At 32.3% G+C, this 11,993-nt stretch overlaps 1 protein-coding gene across 1 annotated transcript in view; it reads right to left on the reverse strand.

Moving 5' to 3' along the window:
- Positions 1-6,336, reverse strand: part of LOC108376796 (venom allergen 5-like) — a 9,436-nt gene extending 3,100 nt beyond the window's left edge. The window contains exons 1-3 of the mRNA XM_017633039.1: positions 6,121-6,336; positions 5,897-6,046; positions 3,071-3,315 (exon numbers count right to left, since the gene is read on the reverse strand). Coding sequence (XP_017488528.1) covers positions 3,071-3,315; positions 5,897-6,046; positions 6,121-6,336 — 611 coding nt within the window. The remainder of the gene's footprint in view (positions 1-3,070; positions 3,316-5,896; positions 6,047-6,120) is intronic.
- Positions 6,337-11,993: the final 5,657 nt, after the last annotated feature.

Consider the following 11,993-nt stretch of genomic DNA (forward strand, 5'->3'; position numbering starts at 1 on the left):
TTTTTTGAAGTCGGTTAAAAGCGTTTGAGTTCTGTTAATCTGTAAATAAAGTGCAGTTTATGAATTTTGAAACGTTTATTTATTTATTACATACTGTACATAAAACTTGCATAAATGTATTTTAAAGAGGGTATTATCTGAAGCAAATTTTCAGTATTTTCCGGTGATATATCTTCGGAAATATAAAACCCCCCCCTAAAATATATTCCTGGGTGCGCCCTTGAATGTACATACATATATTGAAAAAGCATATTACCAAAGCAGGAAAGCTTTTGACAGGTTGACACATGCATGGCATGATGTGGGCGCGATTACTAAGTTAAGCACGTGTTGACTTCGAGTTTTATTACAATATTTACTTATGCATGCATGCATATGCCTCTACATCTACATATAATTGCTCAGTCATACAACTTAGTTAGGCCGATCTGGAATAGCTAAAGAATTGAGGTATAGTGCAAGCTCCATAGGTTATCCAGAAGTTTCCAGGATTTCCACGATTTCAAATCGGTCATCAAATATACATCAAATTAATGTGCAAGCTGCAGTTGCAGTTGACCGTATTTGTCACAAAAGTAAATCGTGGCAGAAAAGTCGATAGTGAGTAGTGTAATCTGTTGAAAAATATTAACAAATTTTTCGTGCAATTGTGATTTGGATTCGTATTATTCATAGTTTTGAAATATATTTCGGAAAAAATAAATAAAAAATAGCTGAGATCTCTTTCTTTTTTAAACACACAAATTTAATGGACCCTGGCTGACGGTAAAACTCAAACCTTTAAAAATTTGTTGATGTGATTTTTGAAATGAACGATTCAAATTAGCCGTTATATATATTATGTATTTTAACATTTTTAAAATCATTGGTTGAATTTTTGAAAAGGGTTAAGAAAGCTTTTTAAAAGCTCCTTTTGTGAAGTCAGTTAAAAAAATTTACTCCTCGGGACAAAAAATATCGATTTATCATACTTTAATTTCCGACCGTAAATGCCGAAGATATGACGATAAATGTAAAAAGGAAGATAATGTACTAAAAGCTAAAAGGGGTCAGGTGCCAGTCATCAACCTTCCCTCCGCGTCAATCTAAAGCATTGATGACACTAAAATAAAATCATGTAGTCCACAATTTTGCATTTTGAATTGTTTATAGTGCACTGTATTCTACTAATCATTTCATTTGATACACCTATTGAAAATTCCAAATATTTATTTGATTTAAAATGGAACTGGAGCACGCCCAGCCAGCAAAATCATCATAAACGAGCTAGTAGCTGTATATTTTCTCGAAAAAAAAACGGATAAAAGTCGTTTATGATAGTCGTTTACGATTCGTTCTCGAGTACTTTTTCGCTTCAAATTGTGTAGCGCCTACGAACAGTCGTAAACGGATCGAAACAGCATTCGTATGCGAATACTTTTACGACCGATTTTTAAATGTAAATGAGTCTAGGAAACGATTGATTTACGCTAAAAAAAACCAAAACATTTTTTTATCTAATGTTTTTGTTTGTGAAAAATAATTGTAATTAATTAATTAAAATTCTTGTATTTCCTTTATTCAATGTAATTATAATTAGGAATATAATTAATAGATATTTACAGTGCCGGACAAAAGTATTGGCACGGAGAATTTTTCGCAATATATGCAAAAATTTTTATTCTTATTTCTTTTCGCAATTTTTTTATAAAAATATAATTCATACAACAATAAAAGATATACAAATAAAATTGTAAACTTTGTTTCCAACTCGGGAAAGTTCAATAAATTTGCGCATTAATTTGCAATTTTAAAATTAGATTTTTTAGAAAAATTCTAAGTATGCAGTCTTATAACCCAATCAATTTTAGTTTGACAATTTTTTCACGCAGTATTTTCCATACAGAGTATGGGCTATAAAACTGCAAACCTAGAATTTTTTAAAAAATCTAATTTTGAAAGTTGGAAATAAGTACGCAAATTTATTGAATTTTTCTGAGTTTTGCACAAAGTTTACAGATTTTATTTTCATGTTTTAGTATGACCTATATTTTTATAAATTATTTACGAAAACAAATATTTAGAAAGGAGAATGTTAATTTTTCACTAAATTTTTTCTGTTTTACTTGATTTATTCATTTATAAATAAAAGCTATACCTATTTTTTAAGCGACTTCACAAAAAATAAAAGGTTATCATTTCGTCGGAATATTTTTTATTAAACATTTTTTTTTTTATGTATGTTACCACATAACTTTGGACCACGTTGACCGATTTCTATAATTATTTTTCCTACGAAAATGGTGGTAGCTCACATGTGGGCCCATACAAATTTGGTTTAAACCCGATCATTGTTTCATGAAGAAATTTTCAATAATCTTAAATTTTTATATAGAGAATTGAAGTCGGTTTTGTTTTTTGCTTAAAAATTACTTGTTAACAGTAACGTATACATATATCTGCATTGTAATTTTAGACATGATTTCTGACTATAACTAAGTGTTGCTGTAAAGAAAATTTGTAAAATAACACCGGTTTACCGGAAACCGGTTTCGGAAAAAGGCGAATAATCGCACACCCCATTAAGCACCAAATATTTTTTTTATGTTTCCCTTGACTTTGAATTTATATATTGATTTCATTAACCTTTAACACCACTTTCCTTCACACTTTGTCTTCTTTCTCCGTATTTATAGTTCACTGAAACCTTGTGGAGAAAAATTAGATATTTTTAATAGAAACAAATTTATTTTTGTATACATAATTAGACTAATCATAAGACAACCTTCCTTGGAAGCTGGTTCTTTTGATAGCAGGTGCCATAAAAGATATCAAAATTGAAATAGTTTGTGTGCATTAATTAAGTATGCAAAATTATTTGTGACGTACATTTGGCCGAATGTTGGTTCGTTAACTAGCAGCATACAAAAAAATTGACCGAAGAAAAAAGTTTAAATAAAAGAACTTAAGTTAATATCTNAACCAAAAATATTTGCGTTCAGAAGCACCTTTGCTATGAAGTACCCAAGAGGTTGTACTGTGACGTTTTAAAAAACTATATATATTATTATGTTCAACAACAAATACTTACAAATATTTTGTGACCCGGAATCTCCGTATATAACTGCTGTCGATGAGTGGATATTCATCGAACCACAGTCCCATCACTTCCTCGATAATACCACTCACATTCACATTCGGATTGCGATCGCGTACAACACCGCATAGATTTTGACCGGAATACTGAAAACGGTAGGTTGTATGGCATGAATCATGATCCAGTATGCAGGTGCGTAGATTTAGTGATGCCAAAAATTGCAGCTCATCATCCCAAACCTGCAGAAAATTGAAGTAAAAAAACAAAGAAAACACACAGAAATATTGTTGGTAAACTAGGTGGCAACACTGCTTAAGCATATTTTTCTGTATTACTTTTTTCTGATACGTTTAGGTATTAGGAAACCAATATTCGTATTGCATGATTCATTTCTATGTACATTTATTAATTTTCTATACAATTTTTTTAAGTTTTTTTTTTCACCAAAAAAAGCCCATAACTCTAAACGGTTTGATGTAACTAAATATAGTGTGGAACTGATTATAATCTGAGTATAAGCTAACAAGCAAATATACAAAATTCTTCTTTAATTTATGAACGGAATCAAAGAGCTCAGAGAAATTCGTCGGAAGAAAATTAAAACACACTGCTGTATATGAGATTGCACACAACCAAAGCGATGACGAAGTTCGTTTGACAAAACCGCTGCCGCCGTTCACAAAATCAGCTCTCAGTGGAAATGTGGCTTTGTTTCTCCACTTTTCTAGCAGATAATTAACAGCAAAAATCAGAATGGCAAAATTTGGTGAAAAAATCCTGCAACGGTAACTACAAGTAGCTTAGAAAGATTATTAAAAAAACACGCTGAGAGTTAGACTTTTTCGAAATTCCTCGTAACTTTTCTGGATTTTCTGAAATTTTTCGGTTTTTTTTTCAAAAACATTCAACAACATTTTTAAGCATTTGTTCGGGATTATTTATTCTGAACCTTAGTCCAGTTAGTTAGTAGACCATGTGTCTTTAATAATTTTCAACATCTTTCAAGATTTCTCAAAACTTTTCAAGATTTTTTTAAATGTCCTCGGGATCTTCTTTTCGGTATTTTCCGCAATTTTAGAAGAGATTTCTCCGATAATTTTATTATAATTTTCTGTTCCGAGATTTTCGAGACAGTTCAGACTTTTGTGGAATTACTCATAACTTTTAGTTTTTTTTTTTTTAATTGGTTCGGTCTTTTTATGGAACATTTCTTAGCATTTATTTGGAACTTTTCGGAACTTTAGAAGAGATTTCTTCCTTACTATTCGTGAAACAAGATTTTTAAGGATTTTTTAAGGAGACTATTATCGATTTTTTCTTGGGGACTTTTCGTGATTTTTTTTTTAGGTTTATTGCAAGATTTCTTGGAGTTTTCAAAGTTTTTAGAAATTTCTTACTTTTCGTGAAACGCGATTTTTTAAGTTTCTCGAGATTTTCTCGGGATTTTTTTCGCGAAATTTTGAAAGCTTTCCCGAGTTTTTCGAAGTTTTTCTCTCTTTTGATTTTCGGTATTTTTTTCGAATGTTGAGTGACCATTCGTATTTCGTAGCGAAGAAATATTTAAATTTTAGTTTTGCTTCTTTTTAATTCTAAAGCATTCTATTTTCTTGTGAAAAATAAAAAATGTCAAATGTAATTTCTTACTTTTATTTATAAAACGTACAGTCACCGGTAAACGGAATTTGTCGATGATTTAGTTACGATTTTCATGGTGAATTATTTTGTTAATTTTTTAAATGTAAAGCTAATTCTACAACAAAAACCATGTAAATAAAATTTCAAACGTTGAATAAAAAAATTCATTTACGGAGAAAATGCTCAATATCGTCAACAAAAAAAAAAATAAAAATTAACGGTATCTTTAGCAACTTCAAACCACTTCCACTTTATTGTACTAAAATTGCCCATTCAATTAAACTTTATACTCGAACTTGTTTTAAAAGTTCTGATTAAAAGTTTGACATTTTGTTGATTTTTTTCTATTTTAGCAATGTTATTGAACTTTGTACCACAATTTATTTCTTAGGAAAAATTTATTAATTTGCTGAAAAGTTTGAAATTCTGACTTACATAATGTTTGTTCTAGAATGAGCTCTATATTTATTAAAAAAAATTTGACTATGGAAAACCTTTTCAAAATCTCAAAAAAATCAATGCTGAAATACTTTTGCCAGTGGCTGTATACTCGGTATGGTTTCCGTATTATACACATTTTTGTAGTTTGGTTTCTGCGTTGGGTACAAGAATATAAAATGTGCAGACAAATACTTTCAATAAACAGAGCTACATACAATTTATAAAATCGAAATCTATCATTTTCAAAATTAAGTAATCAATGTGATTCTCATAAAAACTCTACACTTTGTTTGATGACTTGCAGCGACAGACTTATTTGCGATAAAATTGTTGGAGCTTTTACAACTTGCAATTGCATAAAAAAAAAACGCCCACTAAAATCCTGAGGCAATACACTTGGCAAGCGGCTAAGCAGATGTGGCTGATTCTGGATTTTGTTTTATCCAGTTTGCTGTATCCCGTTTCCTGTTTTGCCTTTTCGTACTAAGACACACTCTGCCAACGAGTTGGACGCGCACATTAACTTACCAAAATGCAAATGAAAGCGAAACGAGTTTGTTGCTTAAGTCTTTTGTTTTAACCCGCATCATTTATAGATTTAATGGTTATTATTGAGTGATTAGCACTTTTTGATTACAAAAAAACAAAAAAAACACAAAACGCACAATGCAATTTAATTGCGATTATTTATATTGCTATTGACTTTATGCAAATGACATAATTAGCAAATGAGCAAACACTTACCATAGTAGCCATGCGAGAAGCGGGAAAGTAGCCAGGCAAAAGGCCGAGCGCTAGGAAATTTCTACGCTTATTATGTTCGTGCACAAACTGATCCTTATAGTCGGAGATGTCTAGCTCAATGGCGTCGGCGGCGCAGCGCTTGGCGAAGTTCTGCAGATGGAAAGTGGTAAAGATTTATTTAAACTTTTTTTGTTGTACGAGCGTCAATTGGTTTTGCCACTTACGCCATTATTGCGGCAGGCCAAATGTCGCACACCTTTCTCGCATAAATTCGAATCACACCAGGAATACTGGTAGCTGCTGTCGCCCATAGGCAGTCGTTGTAGCAGCAGCAGCAGCAGCAGCAGCACTGTCAGTGAGAGTGAGAGTTTGGCGATTGACACCCGCTGCTGCCATTGCCATTTGGGCACACAAACACGCAAATTACTTTTTGTTGACATTTTTTTTAAATTACGAATGCTAAGCGTAAAATAGCTATTAAGTGCTTTTGTTTGATTTTTATTTAATAGATATGGGCGCTGAAATTAGGCCTCTTAATTGCCGTTAAGTGGTGGGTATGAGCAGCTGGCGACTTTCAGGCATTCGCAAAAATGTAATAAAAATTCTAATGGCACTTAAAACAATTTTCAAATATACATATACACTGCGTTTGAAGAAAAAAGTAAATATCTAAATTAAAAAACGATTTCGCTTTCGATCACTTGCACTTTATTTTCGCCGAGATCCATCTGAATTTTTATAAAATTCTATTTCTTCAACACCGACAGCAGTTTTTGAAGAAGTATGATTTTGCCTGTGTGTGTGTGTGTGTGTGTGTGAAATTTTGTACGCGCGCCGCTAAGCGAAATGTGAAATGTGAAATGCGTCTTTATCGAGCGGCTAAATCAAAATGAATTTCTAAATGAAAGACACTTTGTCTAAACAGTCTGTTGTGCTGGAATCAAAAATCTAAGCAGCTCAGCGTTGCGTCGCTTAACAAAGCACGTTTAGAATTAGCTGAAGAGTTTTGTTTTTTTTTTTTGTATTTAATCAGTTGTTAAGAACAAGTTTAGTTAAGTTTATAGAAAAAAGAGATATAAGGAATTGCTCGTAAGCATGTTCATTCGTCTGTGTGTATATTTTGCATACGAATGAGGGGGAGCGCATTCAGTCGGTTGGCCAACCCATCAGCAGACTTTTTTATTGTAACTTTTCGATCTGTGTAGCACACACACATTTTACTAGCATACCTGTTTAACGCACCCATCCATCTTGACATTTTTATTAATAAATGGAAATGCAAATAAATAAAAGCATTGGCTGACAATATGTATAGAGGAACTACAAGTGAAGCGTAAAAAGAAAACACTAAAACTGAATTTATTTTTATTTTTATTTTTTTATATAATTCTTCATTTCAATATTATATAAAAATTCTACTACTTTATTTAATTATTTCTACATTGTAAGAAACTTTGTTCATGAACGGTTGCTTGTAGCAGCCCAAGTAAAACAAGATTTAGTTTTCCTTGATTCCAACTATACACATTGATGTTGTCCATTAGCTTATTTGAAATTATTCACAAAATTTTAATACCTATAAATACATAACATAAAATTGCAAAAGGCCGATGTCTGTACATTATATATATTACAGGAAAATCTATAGTATGGGGGATCTTTATTTGAAGCAACCGGAGCCAAACCAACAATGTTTAGAATTTTGGTCTGCCAGTCTATTTGTCAGTACTTACGTCTGACCACGCATCACAAAAAAAAAAAAAAAAAAAATGAATGAAATAAAATTAAGTTTCCACCGATGCATTTCGAGAGGTAAACCTTAAAATATAGAAAAAATTAGAGATTTGTCAGCCGTGTGAAAATTTGGTTTAAGCGAATTGATAAGATAAAATAAATATTGCAAACCCGAAAGTATTTTTGTAAAAGGTTGCCACTTGTTTCAAAATTTTTATTTAGCTAATAAGATAAATTAAATATTGCATTATGGGTATCAAATCGAAGAGGTTTAAGAAAATATTTTTTAGAGCGATTGCCACCTGTTTAAAACTTTTACTTATTTAAATTAATAAATTAAATTAAATTAAATATAATAATACGAGTATTCAGGTAAATGGATAAGATAAGCTAAATATGTATTACAATATGGGTTTCAAACCCAAGTATTTGAGAAATCTTCGATTTAGAAATATCTTCAACTAGCAAATACCCCGCAGGCTTCGCAGCGCCTTGAGTAAGTGCTATTTTGGACTGAGTAGACAACTGAGAAATAAAGTCCTCTCTTGGCGTACAAAACCCACATGCTATAAGTCACTCATCATGTCCGCACTGAGGTATGTCGCGGAGCCATGGACAGTGAAAATATCTGATAAAGCGGCTCTTAGAATTTTTAAGAAAATGATTCAGCGAAAGCTTCTAACCCTTGCGCGTTGGCGAAGGCGCGATTAAACGAAGAGTCGTCTGAGCTTTACAACGATATAGACATAGTGCGGCGAATTGGACTACAGCCCTTCCTCTGGCTTGGCCATGTTGTGTTCAACTCGGAACGGAACCCGCTATTGGTAGCACAGGAAGTAAATGAGAAAGCACATCTCTGCTCTTCAGTTTTCTTATAAGGACTTAAATTTCTTCAGTCGTTGCAATTGGCACTGGTAGACGCAAAATTTCTAATCCGGCGCCGCGAAGCAAGTCAAATATTTGCTAATTGTAAATACAGAAGGGTGGTTCAAAAATGCAAGCGCAAAACTAAAGCCGGATTTTGTATGCCCTCACCCCCTAGGATTATTCTATACCGAAAAATATTTTTTTTTGAAATCAAAAAATATTTAAAGGTCGCTCAAGGCGCCCAAAGTCTTCCATGTATTTTATATGGGGGGGGGGGAAACTTTTTCCTAGAAATGGTATAGAATTCTTAAAAATCAACATTTATCTATCTGAAAACTCTGTTTATCTGTCCTCGTAGTAATACCGAACTGTTTAGTTAACCATTTTTTCATCGCAACTAAAATTTATATGTCCGCAAAAAAGCCACAAAAACCCGGAAAAATAAAAAATCGCTAGTATTAAAAAATGGTTAAATAAACAATTAGGTATTATTATTAAAAGTCTCCTCCAGGGTTTTCCGATCAAAAAATATTGATTTTAAGGAATTCTGTACAATTTCTACGAAAAATTGTTTTTTGCCATATAAAAATACATGGAAAGCTTTGAGCCATCTCTAAATATTTTTTGAATTCAAAAAAAAAAAAAATAGGGGTACACTTTTTTCGATATAGAACAATCCTAGGGGGGAGAGCATTACAATGCCGACTTTACTGTTGGACCACCCTAATGCGCAGTTTGGTGCTATATACATAAATTTATACAATCAAACAATCAAGTCGGTATGCGAAAATACATAAGTAAATGTACGACCCCCTGCATGAATTTTATTAATAGTATTTTTTTATTAGTAGCATTGAATTTATGGGATTTCCAACACCAAATTACATAAGTCCATACGATTAGGAGGTGACGGAACTGTGATTTGTGTGCTTAATAAATGTAATGCAGTTTATTAATATGAGCAAATGTCATTTATTTACATACATATGTACATATATCTACATCTACATAGATTTGAATGCAAGTACATACATACATATGTACATCTGTAGCTTCCCCCGAGCATTTTGCTAAGCAATTACAATGAATGAATGAAGCGAAACTAAAAATTAAAACAGCAAACTTGTTCATCCAACAAATGTGTTAATAAAATGAAAATGCAAATAAATTTACATAAATCGATATGTGTGCAAGCATTGAATTATGAATGGCATGTACGAGTTTGAATAGTAATGGATGCTTTTACGGCAGTGGCTTGGCTCATAAATGTAATGGAAATCAAGTAAGAAAAATAAAAGCGATTATAATGAGAAGATGTTGGTGATTAGTAATTATCATTAAATCACAAATTGTTGTAGTCCATGGTGTAATTAATTGAGTAATAGTTATTATGTGCCAACGTTAATTGTGCGAAATAAAAAAAAAAATACAACTAAATGAATATACATACAATAAAATTTCGACTCGCTTTAAGTTAACATGCTTAGACGAATGACACTAGTCCGTCCATTATACAAAGGCCAAAGAAAGTTTTAGATTCTGATATTTCCAAACCTTGACAACCACTATAAATGCAGCACGTACCACTAAGGCTGTCGTCAGACGCACCCATGCTTTGACTGAGATTTGTGTCTAACAGATTCTAAAACTATTAGAAACCATTGAAAACACTATCAGAAAAAACTAGAAAGAAACATAGAACTAAATGCATGCTCATTCAATCTGACATTGATGTGTTAGTTCAACTGAAACCGTTCTAAAAATCTCATTAGCTTGTGATAACAATTTTCTCAACTGTAACACCGTGTGACAGGAAAAAATAATATATTCGCTAAACTAGGGGCCGAAAATAGGCAAAATTTGTTTTTAGTTTTTCTCTCTAAAATCAGGATTTTTTTTTAAGGATTAGGAAATTTCAACAATTTGATTTATTCAAAAAAAAATAAAAAAAATCTCAGTTTTATGTAAAATAAAAATGTGGGTATTATATAAGCAAAATGTGGGTATTATATAAAAAAGAAAATACTGTAGAATAGGTACTGAATCAAACCAAATTTGACAAGGGATGACGGAAATTCATTCCAAAAAATATCATACTGGAAAACGCCTTTTAAAATTTTATCCCTGAACATCCTTGTAAATCTGCAATAAGTATTTTTGAAAAAATTGTGTACTAAGAACTATTATAAATACGACCACATCTTAGAATTTCGCGCTTCCAAATTTATAAGCTTAAAAAAATAAAATTAGGTAAAAGGACATTTTCAAAATACCTATTCGTCCTTGCAAACCAAAAGATTTGCAGAATTTACTCCTTCATTTGGTACCCATATTATTGCATATTCCAGATTTTTTTAAATAATTTTTTGGATTAAACATATCTTTGAAAGTCCTTTTAAAAAATTCTGACGTCTGAGACAAAAACTAAAAACGCACTTTCACTTAATCCGGTCCATAGCTTAGTGAGTATATTGATTATTTCGTGTGTCTTGAAATTTTTGACGCTTTGCATGCCGCCTGACTGGTCCTAACAGCCTTGAAGGCCCTACACTCTCACAGCGGCGCACCCTCTTCGAATCGTTTACTTAAAACCGTCAAACGATTCCATCCAAATATGGGATGGGAATAAGAATAAAATGGATTAAGTGGTACTTTGAACAAAGCTAACGGGTTGGAACCGAAAACAATAAATTAGTTTGGCAACTGACTGAAGGTACATACATACGTCATTACGCGTGCGAGTGATGATTAATTACCTTTAATTTAATTCACCACATGTGACCCTATTAATTGCAAAGTCATTTGCAAAATATAGTAGGCACATGTGTGTGTTTAGACGTGAACAAGCTTATTAATAATATCAATATTGACCGACTCAACCGCTGAAAGCTGATATTTATTTTTTCTCTCTACTGTCGCTGCAGATTTTTTATGCAAAAAAAACGATAATTTTTTTAAAGTGACAGAATTGGACACTTGTACGAAGTCAAGAAAAAATCTACACAACACAATTTAAGCCAATCAGCGCGAGATTCCCTGCAAGGCAAGGCGCATAGTGTAACGTTCCTTCATAAGCTGCGGGCAAAAATAGACATGGTGCGCTTTCTATGAAATTTAGTTCATGCTCTACTTTCACTTAGGAACAAAAAGAGATATTTGAAATAAGGTAAGGATTTAATAATTAATTAATTAATTAATCCCAACGGCTTTTTACCCTCCATTCCCGCCCAACCGACACGAGGGGCGCAGTCCGCATGACGTACGGAAACTTTTTTTTTTTTTTTTTAGTTTTTTCGTGCCGAGTAGTGGAAACAGGAGTTTGTTAAGTGTCGAGATCTAAAACTATTCAGCTACAGAATCAAATTCATCAGCTGATTGGATATGCTAAAGATAGTATTTCAATTATTGAGAGTGGAAATAATAGTTTTCTTTATAGTAAAAATCGAGTCCGATACGTCAAACGTGCTGGAATGACAGTTAAAATCTTGACATAAAC

This window comes from Rhagoletis zephyria, unplaced genomic scaffold, assembly GCF_001687245.7.
Source record: "Rhagoletis zephyria isolate East Lansing unplaced genomic scaffold, Rhagoletis_zephyria_1.1 Rzeph_scaffold_10970, whole genome shotgun sequence".
Lineage (NCBI taxonomy): Eukaryota > Metazoa > Arthropoda > Insecta > Diptera > Tephritidae > Rhagoletis > Rhagoletis zephyria.